This window comes from Taeniopygia guttata, chromosome 1A (assembly GCF_048771995.1).
Source record: "Taeniopygia guttata chromosome 1A, bTaeGut7.mat, whole genome shotgun sequence".
In the NCBI taxonomy this organism is placed as follows: Eukaryota; Metazoa; Chordata; class Aves; order Passeriformes; family Estrildidae; genus Taeniopygia; species Taeniopygia guttata.
Window position 1 is genome coordinate 69,442,541 of NC_133025.1, and position 18,102 is coordinate 69,460,642.

Here is an 18,102-nt window from a genome sequence, read left to right on the forward strand (position 1 = left end):
CCTGCAGGATTTATACCCCTTTGTTCTGCTTCCAGGCTGCCTCCCCTGAAACACCATCCTCCCGACAGTGTGTGAGTGCTGCAGCTGAGAGCTATCAGGTGCTAAGCAGAGCAGAATAATTGCCTTCCCTGTTTTACACATCGTACTCCTCTTAACAGGACTTAAGACAACAGCTACAATTTTTTCAGCCACTGTCACATTGTTAATTCCTATTCAGCTGATGTGTCTCTGCAGCATCCCTCCCCAGGCAGTATCCACCCTCCTCTTCTGTGTTCGAGCCACTGCCTCTCCTTTCCAATGCACATGTGTCCTCCTTTCTCAGGACACACTCAGAGCATGTATTTTGAAAGCTGTTGCTTTTCCCACCCTGTGGAGGACAAGAAAAGCCAAGTTCTGCTTTCCAAGGCCTCCTTGGAATGATATTTCCTCTTACCACCAGGCTGATTTTAATCGTGCCTTGACTCAGAAATCACATAAACATTGAAGTTAATTGAGTGGGTCATTCCAGAATGACTATAGGTGGAAAAAAGGTGATGAAACTGGTAACAGACTGGATTTCAGTGAGACATAAAATTCTGAGCAAACTGGTGCTGTAAAAAGAATGAACCTGTGTGCTGATCCAAGTAAACAAAGGTTTGTGGCTCTCACATCTCACTAGTGTGTATTCATTTGCACATTCACAAGATGAGTGTGTTACTAATTTTTCTAGCAGCATGCTAGATGTTTAAGGACAGTTTATCCATCCATTTTCTATCTTTTCTGTTGATTGCCTCTTCATCCTTTGGGATCTTGTATAGTCCCAGTCAGGTCTCAGCCCATGAGGCAAGTAGTTCAGCTACACTTTCTGCAATTCTTTCCCTTCACGCTGAGCACAGATTATTTAAATGCTTTAAATTAGTTTTTTCTTTAACCCTACCACTTTGTCACCCTGCCTCTAATTAATTCATTCTTTTCTTAGTTTCTTATCAGTTCAGTAAGTACCCAGCCATTACAATATTTTCCTTTTGATGATAAAGGATGGAGGCTCTAAAGCATCTCTACCTGACCATCTCCCTCTGGTTTTTATCATGTGGTATTGTATTATTTTTACTCCCTTTCTTAGGGAACCCTTAGAAATTGCTTCTTGATTTCAGTCACATTTTTATGGACCTGGATTCTGCAGCATATTTTTCAGGATATGCAAAGCTCAGAATTTCCTGTTTACCAGTTCCTACTATCTTGCTTAATGCCCTTTCTCGTTTCTCCTTCACTGGCTTTGTTTTCTTGTCTTCTGCTGATTTTCTCCCCATGAGATGCTTTCCACCAAGTTTGAATTTTCAGTAGTTCTGGAGGCCATTCCAGAGGCAGGTCTGCATAATAATGGGGCAGGAGGAGATGGAGAGGGGCTGCTGAGTCCCCTGGTCAGACATGCACATAATCAGCACACGTGCCTACACTTCTCTGGGCCATGCTGATAGCTCCTATCGCTTCACTGGGAGCTCTGTGCCAGCCTGTAACTGCAGAGTAAAAGGCAATGGGCAAACAAGGCAGTACAAGAGACTGTGACCCTGAATTAATTAGATCATGCCTGTTAGTCCTGGCAACGTGACTGAAGTTATACAGCTCTGTGCCTCCTTCACTGACCCAGCTCTAGCCTGCATTTCTTCAGACATCTCATCTGTGGACGTGTTGTTCCCCATCTTCCCTTCTTTCATGCTCCTGAGACTTCAGTCAGAGCAGGGAATTATGCTCAGAGCTTGCTGCAAATGCTGTCAGATCATTTGCTACAGCTGCAGCCAGTCACAAAGGACCTAAAAACCAGGGATTACCTCTTGTTCATTTGTTTTCTAAATCTGTCTTTTAAATCTCCATTTCTATGACACTGATGATCTCATTTTCCCTGTTGAAAATATCATCTACTCCTGTAATTAGGAGATTGCTGGTTCTGATACAACATCCAATTTCTCAGTATCTTGGTATTATGAGTTCTGAAGTAAGCTTCGTGAAGAGGTCTTAAGTAGTTTGATGAAATAGTGGGTGACCTTAATTAAGTGTTAATTTAATAAAAATCTAAACTGACATATTGTAGATTGCAACAGTTTGGAATAAGCTGGTTTTGTAACCACAAAGTTCATATATCTGATCTGAGGCTCATTCTGACAGCATCTCCTGCACCCTGTGCAGGACACTCACACTGTCTGTTCTCTCTGCTAATCTGCACCCAGTTGATCTCTGTCCCAGAAATAGCTCACTTGAGCCTCTTTTTTTTTCCTACCTGCTGGTCTTTAGCAAAATCCCATGAGGCTCTCACCTGCTTTTCTCCTTTGCTAAGAGCATCCTGTGCTTGTTCCTGTTGTACACCCTCAGCCTTTACTGCCTGTCTCCCCTGCGAAAGTGCTGCTCTGGGGACAGGAGAGAGGAGGAGCACATCCAAACACCTCATCCTGACTTGGTGTTTCCCATAGATGTTTCACCTGAGAGCAACTAGTTAGAAATGACCCTATTACAGCACTGTCAAAGACCAGCCTAGGTCATGGGGTGGTTTCGTGTGGTGGAAAAACTTCTCCTCCAACCCATGCTTCCAAAGAAAGGCTCAGCAGGCTCTTGTTGTTTGGTCTCAAGGCAGTTTATTGCAAGTTATCCAAAAGATTTTCTTCTCAGGCTGCTGCGGTTTGCTCAGCAGCTCAGGCAGAGGCACACACACACCCTGACACCCTCTCTGACTGGTGTCTTCTTCTCTCCCCCCACCCAGGGCTGCTGCTGTCTTTTATATGGTACATTATGTGTTAAATGTTTACAGTTTTTCCCCAATACCTACTACCTATATTAAATGGTGCTTTTCTACTCTAAACCAATCTGTGTGTGCCAACATCACCAAGAACATGGAGGTAAGGAAGGAGAAAGAGGAAGGACAGGACCGGCCAAAATCCCTCCATCTTAAAACATCTGACCCCCCTGTACAAAACAGAAACCCCCTGTACAGGTGCTAAAACCCCCCTGTACAGCACTAAAAAATTCTTCCCTCTACTTTATAACTACTTCTACTATAATATCTAAATTTTTTTGTGACTGCTTGTTCTCCCTGCAAGGTTGGTAAATCATTCCATGGCTCAAACCCAAAATCACAGCTGTTTCCAGCTGCCTGCCAGGGTCTCAAATGCTTCTGACCTGGACCTGGAACCTCCAAAAATGTCTGAGGGACATTTTGAGTTCCCACACAGCACCCTTCAAACTCCTGATCATCTGTCCTGGTTCTGGTCAGTGATACAAGCAGGGGCACAGCCAGAGGGGTTTGTACCCGTGGTCATTCAGAAGCTGTTGAGCCCATTCTTCCTGCAGTGTAGTTACAGGTAGTGTGTGAAGGTGGAGGAGGCAGGACTGATAACACAGATGGTGGCAGAAAGGGGATTTTATGGTGGTATTAGCACTGAGCCCAGTAATTTCATAACTGCAATGTAATTGTCGGAGTGGTGAAATTGCTGGGGAAATCTGGGCTTGGAACTGGCTTTGAGGTATTCATGGTCATGATGTTAATCTGCAGTGGAACCACAGGACCAGCCACATTGGTAAAGGCATTTGTCTGTCATAACAGCATTACCAAACATGAAAGGAGTTGGGAATTGAACCCTAAAACACCTGAAAACTCCCACTTCATGGCCTGTGCTCTTGTTCTCCCATCCAGGGATTTCATTTTATGCAATTAATTGTGCCACTTGGATACCTTTTTTTCTCATAAGATATAACTATCCTCTCCAGTTTAAAATTGCTGCTGTTTGATGTAACTTTCATCACCCTTCAGCTGGTTTCCTGTATCCTCCACATCTCATGCTATTGCTTCTCATTAATCTTTGCTAGCAGGAGAGCTGTTGTCTCTCCTTCTTCCATAATTTTTTTGCTCTGCATCAGTCTCTGTACCCTCCTCTGTTGATCAGACTTTTCCTTGCTCACAGCACAGCAGCAGTGAGAGGCAGGACAAGGAGAAGCACAGAGTGCCACTGAGCTGGCAGCTGCAGTGAAGTGGCTGCTCAGTTTTGTCCCTGGGATGTCCTCAGCTACCTCTGCTGCTGGCTTTAGCACTGTGTTGGTGCTGCATGAGACCCTCAGTTCTCTAGAGGAGGTACCTGAGGCCGTGGGAAGCACACAGAGCAGGAGACAGGCAGCATTCCAAGGCTGCTTCTCTCTGGCTGGACAGGTGGGGTCTTGTAGGAGCTCATCTGCCAACACCTCTGCAGGTGCCCTTGGGAGCACGTCAGTGTTTGTACCAGGGTCCTGATGCACTTCTGCTCTGCCTTAAATATCTCTTATGCATAAATAACAGGTCATGTGTCATGTCAGTGTATGCCCTCTCTATCTGGCACATCCATAACCTTTCCCAGCTCTGATGGCAGTAGCCTTCTTTCTTCATATGCTCCTGCCCTTCTTTGCTATTCCTTGGAAGATTGATGGATTCACCCTGAAATAATGAGTCTGATTTCCCACTCCTCTCACATTTTCTGCCATAAAAAGTGACAGTTACTGCTGTCAAATCAGAATTGCTGTGTTTATGGTCAATCTATAGTTGTTTTGCATAAACTAATGCGACTGTGCAAGATGTGAAGCAGCAGGGAATCGCACCCTTCCTCCACAGCATTTATTTTCTCCTCATTATTTTACTTCTGCAAAGCCTCCTGTGTCTGCATGTGCCAGGCAGGGCTGTATAAATAAAAAAATCTATATGCAGCATGAGAACACAATCCTCTTTCTGAGCAGCGTGAGGTTTGCAAGTAGAAGTCAGGCCCACCATGAATAAATAGAGTGCAGTTCAAAAACAGCCTGTGGTGGGATAAGCAGTGCTCTCCCTCTCTGTTTCAGTTCAGAGATGCTGGCCAAGGAGGTTTGTGTAACCAAGCCATCATGCTGATCACTGATGGAGCCGTGGAGGATTATGAAGCTGTGTTTGAAAAATACAACTGGCCCGATCGGAAGGTTTGTCTGGGAAATAAATAGATAAATAGAAAGGGAGGGGAAAGATGCTATTCTGCTGTGCTGGGGTAGAAGAGCATGAGCCAGGATATCAGGCAAAGCTGAGCATTCACATATTCCAGTACCTGAATACCCATGGGCACCTGACTGTAAATGCAAATGAAACAGCCAGGCAGGAGCCTACTGTGGTGATTTCTGAGGTGAGAGGATTACAAATGCATATCTTTAGGTCAGAGAAGCTTTTCCTTTTCATACACTTTGTTTTCTAAAGGTGTGGGCAATCTAAATGTTCTCCTGATAAGATTATAAAGACTGAGTTGAGTATTTCAAAATTAAAAACCAACTTTTGCTAATAGTTTAATTCCATGTAGGACTGTTTGTAACTGGTCCTGTTCAGGAAAGGTTTGGTTATTCAGAGTTCTTATGGTGGCCAGGGGAATGGTCCAAACAGCCTCTCTAGGTGCCTTCCAGCCCTTTTTACTCTGATGTCTGGTTACAGGCTTGCACTAGCAGAGCTGGCTGTGAAAATGTAATAGACCACTGCTCATCCTAAACCCTCCTGATTTATTTGTTTACCTCATCCCAGCTAGCAGCAATGCACAAAGGGAGAGAAGCAGCCTACTGAGAGAACAGAGCAGGGGGCTGTTAAAACAGTTTTATTTCAGGATTGGCTCTTTTGTTGGTGGTCAAATGCAAGAGAAATGGTAAAGCTCTCTCTAAATGATTCATGTGGCCAGCTGTTCCCCTGAGTAAAGGACTCCTGGGAGCTATAAACCTCTCTGCATGTGGTTGCTGAATGCCTGGCAGAGCTGCTATCATAAAATCAAACAGAATTTGCACTTTTGCTTTGTTATTCAGATGATCCTGGGTGCTAACTTTGCTTTCTGGGCTTATTGTAATTGGAAATTAAGTTCCAGGCCACAAAACAGGAAACAAATGGCACGAGAGGCTCCTGTCTGTGAAGGCAGAGCTACTGCTCTCACCACGTTCACACCAGTGGACAAGGGCATGCCAAACTTCAGCCATTTGGATTTGGCAGCACATTACAGCCTCATTCTCCTGCCTTTGTGTGCTCCTAGGTCCGGGTGTTCACGTACCTCATTGGACGGGAGGTCACTTTTGCCCCCAACGTGAAGTGGATCGCCTGCAACAACAAAGGTGCTTGTGGGAATGGTGCCCAATCTCCCTGCACCCCTCCAAGGCTTACCCACCGCTGCTGGGGCCCACAAGCCCTTGCTTGGATGACAACCTAAGGAAAAAGCAGACCCTGCTGGCCCACATGAAGTGTGCCTGTGTCCAAGTAACACAAGTCCTCCGTGCTGAGCCACCGCGTTTTCCTGTCGCCGTGCCAAGGGACACCATGACCAAGATTCACTCTGGCCCTAGTCCACCTAAGTCCCCTGTGCTCATTGTGTCCCAGTTGCTGGCTTTTGACCAGCTCTCTCTTAGAGAGCCTGAGACATTTTGGCTGAGACATAAAACAAACATTGCTGCTTTAAAGATTTTACAGCAATCTTCACAAGGTCTGCAGGTTAACCCCTGTATCCTGGCCAAAATCTTTGTGTGTAAGTGATTTTCACTGAGGTACCAAAATAGCTTGTTAATCCCACCCAAACCCACTATTCTCTCTAACTGGCATGAAATTAAGTGAATGAGAAAATCCATCCACAGTAGGTGAGTCGTCTCTATGCATTTGGGGCCAGTTAAAAAGTCAAGTTAGCCCTGTTAGAGTCTGCAAGAGTAAAGGAAGAAAGGGAAAAAAAGCCATCCATGTTTGGGCATCACCTGGCTTCTGGAGACAGCGATGCTAGTTACATCAGTGTCCTGTATAAACAGGGAAAGGAAGGGAAAACTGAAGCTGGGTGTCAGGTACAAACTTTTCCAGCCCAAGTAGTGGTTCCAGCAGAGCATGAAATGCATGGGAACATTTGCTGCTGAGAACAGTTGACAGGAGAGTTGCTGGCCTGTAGAATGTCTGTGAGCTGGGGATTCTCAAGGCTCAAGCATTCATCTAATTAGTGCTATGAATTACACATAATATTTTTATGTTTTGTTAAATGAAGCAAACCCCTGGGTTTCAGATTCTGTATTCAGCCAGGAGATCAGTGACAGAGAATTCATGGTACTGTTGGTTCACTGTGAAATGTCAGAATGCATTCTTCTGAATAACCAGGTAACAAAAGTGTGCTCTTTGCACTTGCATTCTCACTTACCAGATTTGAGCTGTGCAGAGGGCTCCCTGATTTTGTTCTTCTGTTTCAATGTTTTGTATAACTCTTTTGGTCCTTGTTTTTGAGCACACTAAATCTGTTTTCACATCACAAAGCTTATCAGAACATGAGCCCTTTCACATGGAAGTGTTTTCCTGGTGATTGGAAAGTTTTCCATCTATCTGACTTATTCTATCCTATACCAAGTACAACCAATGCCTGTGGTGAGAAGCAGGACACAAGAATCCTTATGACATTACTCTGTGTTAGCACTTCTAACCTGCAGCTACTTCTGTGGACCTTTTGGTAACTTGAGAACATCCTTCCCCTGTACCCCTTGTTGTAGTTTTAGAGTGCTTTGGGTCCAACCGCAAGGACAAAGCTTTGAAAATAAGTAATTTGCACTTTTTATTCTGCTTCCAATGGGAGTGGATGGAAGTTGCTGCCATCCTTGGATGTAAAGCTAGGCAGACTGAAGAGTGCTAGATAAAATCTAGAAGAAGTGGGAATTTGATCTTAATATAAAATAGGGCAGGGCGAGTGGGAAGCCTGGTGGAAACCTTTGCTTTCATATGTTTGACCTTCCAGACTAAAGACAGTCTGATTAGAGGAAGGTTTTTCCCTAGAATCAAAGCAGTATTTTGCATCTGCTTTGCACAAATCTCATTTTGCACATTGCTTCAGAATTTTTAGAAGAACAGAACCACTGCTTAGAAACTCTAGATTTCCACAGATGCTTCTGGATATGAGGCATGTCTAGGCCCGTTTTACAAAGAGCAGATTACCCAACCTAGGTAGATACGTTCGGTCTTTGACATTCAGTTTTTTAGCTTTGCATTCATTTAGAATCAGGGGAGATGCGTCAGCAGAGTGACTCACACCTCTGTTTCTCCATGAAGGCTACTACACTCAAATCTCCACGCTGGCAGATGTCCAGGAGAATGTCATGGAGTACCTGCACGTGCTCAGCCGGCCCATGGTCATCAACCACGACCACGATATCATCTGGACTGAAGCCTACATGGACAGCGCGGTAAGGACCTCGAGCACGAGTCAAAGCCCAAGTAAAGTCCTGGAATTTAGGTAAAACAAGCCAGGAGCTGGTTGATTAAATTACCGGTCTCTGGCTCTACTGAGACAGACAGTATTTCTTTTCTGCTTGCTCCTGGAACTAAGGTGTGTATGCAGACTCAGACGTGAATCTGCAGTCACTCAGGTGACCAGGACTAATCACACAGGCAAAACATCACCCAAGATGTGCTTCTGTGCAAGCAAGTTACCTTCTAAAGGATTATTCACGCAAAAATTAGCCTAGTAGCTAACTGCAAATTGTTTGTTACCCAGAGATTTCAGCTGAGGGAGCAGGCTCACTCTTTCTTTCTTTAAACTAGCAAGACCTAACTCACCACAGTGGTCCTGAGCCCAGCCCTGGGGGCAAAGGACACACTGCAAAAGAGCAGACAGTCAGCACTCCCAATGCCCCCTGCTTTGGCTCAGGCCCTGTGGGAAGACGTTTGGCTCTGTGAGGGTGACATGGGGGTATCTTCTGCTGCAGGAGCTGTGCCAAACAGGGGCTGGGACATGGTAATTGAGTGTATTAATCAAAGCCTCCAGAAATGCTACTAATTACCCAGGAAACTTATTTTATCATTAGACTTGCCACCTCTGGCACTGGTGTATAGAGTCACACTTCCCAAGGCAGTCACAGACATTTGTTTGCTGCACATTTTTTTCCTGCATCTTGTTTCTTGCCTCTTGTCTTGCCATTCTCTGCCTCTGTCCCAACCTCTCCTGTCTTTGATTCGTTCCTCTGTCCATGTATTCATTTGTGTGTTCATCCATGTCTTTCACCAGCTGCCACAGTCTGAGGAGGTAACTGCACCCTGTGTTTTGTGTGTGTGTGCTGTTTCCCTTGTGCCAGCCTTCACAGCCACAGCTGGCCTGTACATCTGGAGGGGGTGGGGGCTGCAGCACTAGGAGTCCTCTTGCACTGCAAGAAGAGGAGAGGAAATGCTGGATGTACTGGAGAGCTGTGCTGTTGGTTCAGAGTAGGTAGGGCTGTCTGTGTTGTGCAGTAGCTTAATTCACCTGATCTCTTTTTCCACATGTCAAATAAGTGCAAGAGAAGTTTACTTGCTGTGTGTTAGTGAGTGCTGCTGTAAATGGGAACATTCCACAAAAAAAATCATCCAGAGATGTAACTCAAGATGTTGAGTTACTAAGTCCAAATCTCCATCAAGTGACTAGATTTCTGACTTGCTCCTTTATGTCTCCCAGCACGCTCTGTAATAGGGATAGGAGGTCATTTCTTGCCTTGCTACTCACATCAAACAAGAGATGGAAGGAGTGATGTTACTGGCAGCAAAGGATTAGAATCTTTGATAGCTAGGCATATTTGGAAGACTCCTTTGCATATGACTTGTCTGTTTTACCTCCTCTCATGTGCTTTTAGAGCATCTGTCCTCTGTTGAATTGGGAACATCTCTTATCCCATGGCACATGCATGTCCTGTATCCCTCACAGAGATAGCTCACTATGGTGTATCTGTTTGGATCATTACTTTGTCCCTTTTTCCTGCGCTTAGATGGTTGAGTAACAAGTGTACATAAGTAGGCTTTGTGTGTATTTGTGACATTTAAATATTTGTCTGTGGTGCTTTTCATTTGTGGTAATCATATGTTTGCAGTATAGATGATACCTTTTTTGTGATTTTGCTCATATTTGTGTTGCTTTTCTCTGTTCAGTGCTGCTTGTGTTGGTGGGTTTTGCACTCATTTTATAAGTGCTTATGTCTATACTCATAAGGAGTGGTGGGTATAAATTGTGCCACCACTTCTTCAGGCTTCTGTCTCTTCCTTAAAACAACTCTTCAATGGATTTTACTGGCTTTCATCCCATCCTCATCACCCCACATGAGCAAGAATCCATCCCACGGTCCTCTTGGCCACGGACTATTTAAAAGTGTTGCCATCTGTTTCCCTAGAAGTGTGGGGGGCAAGGAGGTGACCAACTGCAGCCCACACCTGGGGTCCTTGGGAACCTGCAGTCCCTGGGGCGCTGCACTTGCTGACACCCCTCCCGTTGTTCTGTGGCAGCTCTTTGCGTCGCAGGCTCAGAGCCTGCTGCTCATGACGACCGTGGCCATGCCGGTGTTCAGCAAGAAGAACGAGACGGTGAGTGAGGCGTGGGCTCCCTGCTCCTCTGGGACAGGAGGTAGCAGAACTTCTCGGGGTTCTAAAGCCAAAGGGCCTCTGAAGAAACATTCAGCATTAGGGAAGGCAGCAGGGTAGATGGGTGATATTTTATCTGTCAGAATGATAGTCTGTCATTTCTTTAAAATACCCCTTCTTGTTTTATCCCTTCCATTTTCAAACCAAGCCTAGTTCACAGACACTGAAATTTCAGGCTGGAAGACATCATTACTGTGGGAATCCAGGGCTTCCCTCTGGCTGCCCTGGCAGGTCTGGGACCCTGGCAGGGGTCAGGAACCCCCCTGGACAGAGCCCCCAGAGACACTGTCTGTGATCTCTGTCCATGGAGAGGAGTTTTCAATCTTACAGGATGAATTACAAGCTCTGAGTGTTTGATAAGAGTAATAATTAAGTGTGGCACAGGTGCAAAAGTAAAATTTTAGATTTCTAGATTAGGGGTTCAGAGGGGACAAGATGGAGGAATTGGGTGTGTCTTGTCCTTTTTCTCCTTCTTCATGCCCTCCATGTTTCACTGTAGTGTTGGCATTTTTCTGTTGGTTTAGGCTGGGGACACACTGTAGGTAGGTGACAGATATTGGCACGTTATTGTAAATATAGCACAGGTAGTTTCTGGTATATAATGTTTGTACCATCCCACTGAGGGGCAGAGCCCCACACGCTGCCCTGCAGGACAGAGCTGCGGCAGGGCAGCAGAACATGTTAGAGATAAACAGAATAAACAACCTTGAAACCAGCACAGACCAATTATGGCTTCTTCTTTGGCAGCGGGGCAGAAAGACAGAGACTTTCTACAGTCTCGGAATCATCAATACCCACAGATTCTGACACATTACCTTGTCCAGTCTGCATTTTATTGCAGACCTTTACATCTCAGATAGATGAGCCAAATACCCTGGGTTTGGCAAAAGCCAATCGTTGAAGAAAGGCATCCAGCCCAAGCTCTCTCCATTGTGGTTTTTAATTCTTCGTGAAAAACTGGTGTCTAAATTCTGCTTTTAATTTGTCTGACCTCACCTTCCTGTCATAATGGCTTCCTCAGATCAAAAAGCCTGTACCCATTAGTAAGTTTTCATGGAAAGCATCTTCTACACTGCCATAAAATCAAACCTGTCTATCTTGATAAGATTTAAAATGTTGAATTATTTTGATGATTTGATACGGGCAATTCCTCTGGGGTTTGAAACCCTTTAGACACTCTTTTCTGTAGCATTTCTAATTTCTCATCATCCTTTTAAAATGGAGAATGGTACCTTAGCATTGCTGGGACAAGGGATAAACTCTTCATCCAGGTCCTACAAGTGATTGTCTGCCTTCTCCACCTGGGGCTGGCTGTAGCCTGCATTAGCACAGCACTGTAGTGGGAGCCTGTGTGTATTTTCCCACAGTGCTCTCCAGGTGCTTATTTAACAACCAGATCCCAATGTCATGGAGAGGGGATTTCCTTTTATCTAGGTTAACAGTTTTGTATTTGGCATTTGATTTAGCTGGCCCAATTTATCAACCTATTCATGTTGGTTTGTATTATTTTCTTGACCTTATTGGTATTTACACATACTGAATGCAGGGGTTTGCCCGCAAAACTTGTTTTCAGTGATTTTATGTTACTTCTGAATCACAGTAGTGAATACTGACTAGTGTTGTGTAGAATCACTCTTCTCCATAAACACTGGAATAACCTCTATGGAGTTTTTGAAGTATATTAATTGGTTTCAAATAACCATTTTCACACAAGCCTAGAGGGGATGGGTGAGAAACTACTAGGGAGACAATAATGTGTTTTCAGGCATAAAACTACCCAGGGTTTGCTTCTGAAAATGGATTCTTCTTTGTGTTAAAGCGATCCCATGGCATTCTTCTGGGTGTGGTGGGCTCTGATGTACCACTGAGGGAGTTGTTAAAACTTGCTCCACGGTATAAGGTAAGACTGAGATAATGCAAGTGGTTCCTTTGCACAGCAAAATCACTACTCACACATCCATGGGCATGACTGAAAAATCACTTCTCTGCTCTGTAGGAAAAAGTATGAGCATAAGGGAAGATTGTTGGATGCAGTGGTGTGTGGTTTCCATATAGCACATATGAAATCATTCACTACTACAAGCTTTTAGGCTGCTTCAGCAGCACAAGGACAGGGTGATCCGGAGGTTGGCAAAAGGTCATGGAACCTTTGCATCCTGATGGTCACCAACCTAAATTCCTCAGAGATGGCAGCCTATATTAGAAGAATTAAAGTTTTATATCCAGTTCCCAATGGACAAGAGCTGCCATGCCAGCTGGCAAAAAATGTACTCGTTTCACTGTCAATATTCTTAGCAGAAAAGCTGAGGGCTGAATGGATTATGGAGAGCCAACTCTCCTGTCATGCCTAGAGGTTCCTTTCTCCAGATCAGCATGATGGTTTCTTGGCAGGACAGTGTACAGAAAGTTGGCTCTCACTCATTTTGTGCTACACCTGGATAGAGTATTTGCTCCCCAGAATTGTTAGTCAAAAAACTTTCCATTAGCCCTCTGTTCAATGTATCTTAAAAAAAAATGCTCATCCATAGGAAATTCCCCCAGAGATGCACAGTTTGGTTTGGTTTCTGCTGTAAATTCCAGGCAGTGACCCTTTGTTCAGTCAGGCTGCACAGCAGGAGACAGCGTGCACATCCAAGGACCACCATGAAATCCGGCAATTTGAGCCAACATTTCAAGGTTTTGTTTTCTCTTAAATAACTATCAGACAACTACTACCAGTGAGGCAGTTGTCCAAAATCTGATTGCTGAAGACTCACAGGACTGAAAGTGCTGTCAGAAGCTGTGAATTTCTGTGGTGCTTCCAGCCATGGATGCAGGGCAGACCATTAACAGGCAGCTGTAGGAAATGATCCTGCAGACAGCCCTGGAACTGGGAGTGTCAGGGTGCCTGCAATCAGCATGCAAAGCTGCCTGGTTTGGGTCAAGTTTTAGATGATAATTTTCTGTATAATAATGCCTTTTTATCTCCCTTTCCCCATGTCACTCAGAGGATAGATATAAAATAATTTTTTTTCTTCTGGGCTAAGGATGGTCACTGTTCTTTCCTCCAAGCAGTGCCAGGAAAGGAGAGGAAATAATTTGGATTTTATCATATCAGCAGCAGGACACTTCTTCTCAGAAACTCCTCCAACTCCAGACCAGTTTGGAAACCTAGGGTCTTCAACTTGAATTCCCTGGCATATGGACTCCAAAAGGACCAGTTCCAGCATTCCAGACCTCTGGAGCTTATATATTAATGATTGTGCTCTTACTGGGCTGGGAAATTTCAGCTTTGATAGGCCAAAAAAAAAAAATTGCTGATCTAGTGTCTTGGTTTCATTCTTGCCACACTGAGTTAAGCCAAGTGTGTTTTTCAAAAAACTGCTTCGCGTAGAGATGGTCCAAGTTTTTGGTCTGGGATGTGTGAAATACAGAATTGATTCCCTGAATGCACAGACAGATTGTAAATTACTTACCTCCTCACTTCCCTCTCCCTTCAGGATTGTCTCTATAGGAATAAAGTTGCTGCTTTTTTTTTTTTTTTTTAAGATAGCAACTTTATTCATTGTTGTTTTTCTTCAGACACCTCTTGTTTTGGCAAGCACAGGCTACCTGCAGGTTTTTAGCAACTCAGGGTGTAGCTGGAATTTGCATTATATATGGGCTTGAGCTTAATAACTTCTCTCTTGGAAATCTCTCGCAGATCAGGTCAGCCAGCGTCTGGTCTTGTTAGATTATGCTTTTCCTTAAAAAGCATTTTAAAACTACAACATTCCTCATCACTGCCAATTTCCTCATCACTTTCCAATTTCCACATCTCTGCTGTGGAGGGCTCAGTCTGCCTCTGGGTGCTAATTGTCCACAATGACAATCAGACTGTAGGAGGGCATATTTTTCTGAATGTGCTCACATACCTCCTACCTGCGCATCCTTTTGTGCATCCAAGCACAGACAGAGCAGACAAATACGTACTTTGGGATGGATTCCATTTTCTGCTGGTCAATACCTTTTAAAGGAAAGTATCTCTCAATATTGGTGGGTGCCAGGGTATCAGCAGCACCCATTACACAGCAGTGTTTGTAGCTAAAGCACTGATTATTCTAATGCCTCTTTCTGCAGCTGGGTGTCCATGGCTACGCCTTCCTGAACACCAACAACGGCTACATCCTGTCCCACCCAGACCTCCGGCCTTTGGTACGTAGAGCTGTGCATCTGAGAGCCTTTGCTGACTTGAACACAGTGACTTTCAGGGCTGCTTCTGATTTCTTTGGGGTTTTTGAGCTGTGAAGGCCACCAGCCTCTGACATACAGGCACCCAGGAGCAGGAGGGCCAGCTGGCCTCCTTGCTGAGATGCAGAGCAGGTGATGATTTTACGTCTCAGACACCTGCAGGTCAGCACAAATCCACCTAGAAGCATTAGTGTGTGCTCACCACCAGAGAAAGCTGCTGTGAAGCCCCATGGTGGCCCTGTCTTCAGAAAGGCACCTCTGCCCAGGGCCACCACAGGCACTGGGAGCCACTTTGGTGTATGAAGAGAAGCGACATGCCATGTTTCCAGGGCAAAGCCAGGCAAGGGCGCTGCTTTACCCTTCCACCATCAATTGGCCTCTCCCAGTCTGACTCACACCTCCTCCCTGAACCCAGAGATTAATGGAATAACTCTTTTGCGTTAATTCTAGGTGAAAAGTCTCCCATGAGTGGAGTTAAAGCCTGACTCCCATCAGAAAAGGTCTCCTGCTGGTATTATAATGCTAATGGGATTTACTCTTAGCTGCAGGGAAAAAAAGTGATTTATTGCAGGCAGGGGTGTTGTTCTGATCTGTTTAGGAAAAGGAGGCCATAGCCTTTACCTGTAAGTTAAGCTGTCTTCCTGTCTGTCCCATGCTCCTGGAGCAGCCTGTCCCACTGGAACTCCCCCTGGCCCCTCACTGCCAGCATAAAGAAATACGTGACGTGGAACCAAGGAATTCTGCCTTCCACACAAATTCTGCCTTCTTAGTCAGAGAAGAAATGAGACATCCCTATTTTTCAAATTACACACCAGTTCTTAAAGGTTTGCTTTAGGAAGTGATCTAGCTACTTACTTGAATCTTTTTCTTTATTTTCTTTTTTTTTTTTTTTTTAATGCCAGTATAAAGAAGGAAAGAAACTGAAGCCTAAGCCGAACTACAACAGCGTAGATCTTTCAGAAGTGGAGTGGGAAGACCAGGATGAAATAGTGAGTGTCAGAAAGTGGATTTAGCCTCTTGTAGAACCTTCTTTCTCCTACTTTGTGTGCCTGTATGGAAGGTGTGGGGAGCACTCCTGCTGGTTTTCTGTGCCTGACTGGCTCTGACTAACAGAGATAGGTGGTTTACAAGAGGACAAAGCATGAAGCTCCCCTACCAAGTGCTTGTTCCTTCCCAGTATGAGTTTTCCTTCTTATGGAACAAAGAAGAAGTGCTGGGAGGAGGAAGGAAGCACTTTGGAGGATGCTCCAGCGAGCCAGTCTTTGTGTAAACTGCCTAATACTCTGGCTTAATATAAAGCCAGAGTAGTTGAGGAGTGTGGCAGTGTCCTGTGATGTCACCCACACACACAGTATGTCAGATACACATGAAGCCACTCAACTAACAAGATCAGGAACAAGGAGGTACATTCATCAAGAGATTAAAGCTTGCAGTCACTATTAGTAATAAACACAGGGGATAAAGGACTTGGGAAAAACAAATTCCAGAAACCACCTTACTGCACAGGTATGGAGTCACTGAAAGCAGTAACTGACCAGAGGGAAAACATTAAAAAAAAAAAAAGTACCAAACCCTTTTCTGCTGTCTTTTGAGCAAAATTATTAACAAGTGACAAAGAAGAAACAGCGTGCACCTTTAACAGCTGCACACTGCTGCTTTGCACATCTAGGACCCCAGATAAAATGAGAATATAGAGAGGTTCCTTTGTGGCTGGTTTTATTTTACTCAGAACTAGGAGGAAATAGGAGGAAATAGATACTTAAATTACTAAGGTAAGAACTGAATTTGGAGTAAGATAGAATTAGCTGTGAGACACATGCTTCTGGATCACAGGGGAGACTGCTGAGATAAACGGATCTGATGCTTAAAGATATCCACTTAAACAGGCAGGACAAACAGAGCAGCAAGAGGATCAAAGTAGCTACTGCCACTAGGGTAGGCCAAGTATAAAGGCAACATCAAAGGAATTTGGGAAGTGGAAGAGTGGCAAACTGAGAAAGAGAACACAGCAGAAGTATGTAATTTGGAAAGCAAGACGAAAATAAGAGGTCTTACATGCAGTGGAACTACCAAGATGCAAGTTGCCAGCAGCTTTCTTGTAGGTTCACTGATCTCTTACAGCACTTCACTCCCATTGCTGTTTTCTCTCTCACTGGAGCCACTTTTAGAGCTACACCTCTTTGCCTAGTTTGCTATTAAAAAAAATAATCCAGGAAATGAAAGAAATCTGCTTTGCTCTCATATTTATTTGGCTAGTGGGCTCCTGTCTGACCAACTGACACTGATACCTGAATACAAATACAGTACAAGTGTAAGGTTTCTGTCCATAGGCAATCAGAGTAAACCTATTCAGGGAACAAAAAAATCATGAAACCAGCATGAGAAACAAAAGCCATTTTGTCTTCCTGTACTGCATCTTCCAGAAGAAAGAAAGGTTGCAGTCACAGAGGGTGCAGACATTCAGTGACGTGAGCAATATCTGCAGTGTGACTTCAGCAAGTCTAGAGGCTCTCAAGATACACCCACTGCAGCAGAAAGCTGGCAACATTTCAACACTCATATTTGTAGCTATGGTATTAGATCAATGACAGACTCCACATCCGTAATCTCTGTAATGCTGATAAGCAGCACATTCAGGCTGGAAAAATATGCCCAAGTGCTAATGATGTGTAATACAGCCAGCTGCAAAAAGAAATGCAAGAGAGGGAAGTTGGCATTGTCTGAAAAACACCAACTGATGCACAGTGGTGCAACCTGCAGCCAGGCAGCAGCAAGGGTTTGGGCTTCCCTGTAAAGCAACACAGGGATATTCATAGTGAGAGGGGGAAAGGGAGAAAGGCCAAGGGTCTGGAGAGGAAGTCATACAAGGAGTGGTTGAGGTCTCTTGGTGTGTTCAGCCTGGAGGAGGCTGAGGGGAGACCTCACTGCAGTTACACCTCCCTGAGAGAGGAAGAGGAGGGGCAGGCACTGATGTCCTCTCTGTGGTGACAGTGACAGAACCAGAAGGAATGGCCTGGAGCTGTGCCAGGGCAGGTTTAGGTTGGTTATTACAAAAAGGTTTTTCCCCCAGGGGGTGGCTGGGCACTGGAACAGCTCCCCAGGGCAGGGGGCACAGCACCAGCCTGCCAGAGCTGAAGGAGCGTTTGGACAATGTTCTCAGGCACACGGTGTGACTCTTGGGGATGTGCTGTGCAGAGCTGGGAGTTGGACTTGATGATCCTTGTTTCCAGTTCAGGGTATTCTATGATTCTCAACCCAGAACCCATGGTAAGTCCTGCAGGCTGTCAGACCACAACAGAGAGTATGCTGAGGCTCTGGAAGAAGGTCAAACACTCTTAGCCAAAAAGAGTAATAGTACCAGTCAGTGTTTTCATTTCCAAGATGTGGGCCTTGGGAAACATGAGCTTCATATTCTAGGTCTGTAAATAACCCACATCAAACAGCCATAATAAACAAATCTGTGGTCTTGTAAAGCCAATGCAGTTGAGACTGGCTAACACCTGAATGGAGGC

The 18,102-nt window shown here is 44.7% G+C and overlaps 1 protein-coding gene across 3 annotated transcripts in view; it reads left to right on the forward strand.

Annotated features, from left to right (window-relative positions):
- Window positions 1-18,102, forward strand: part of CACNA2D4 (calcium voltage-gated channel auxiliary subunit alpha2delta 4) — a 123,574-nt gene that overhangs the window by 23,821 nt on the left and 81,651 nt on the right. For all 3 annotated transcript variants that reach the window (XM_030263628.4, XM_072923883.1, XM_072923884.1), the window contains exons 11-17: window positions 4,831-4,944; window positions 6,021-6,099; window positions 8,051-8,184; window positions 10,247-10,324; window positions 12,201-12,281; window positions 14,480-14,554; window positions 15,493-15,579. In XM_030263628.4, coding sequence (XP_030119488.4) covers window positions 4,831-4,944; window positions 6,021-6,099; window positions 8,051-8,184; window positions 10,247-10,324; window positions 12,201-12,281; window positions 14,480-14,554; window positions 15,493-15,579 — 648 coding nt within the window. The remainder of the gene's footprint in view (window positions 1-4,830; window positions 4,945-6,020; window positions 6,100-8,050; window positions 8,185-10,246; window positions 10,325-12,200; window positions 12,282-14,479; window positions 14,555-15,492; window positions 15,580-18,102) is intronic.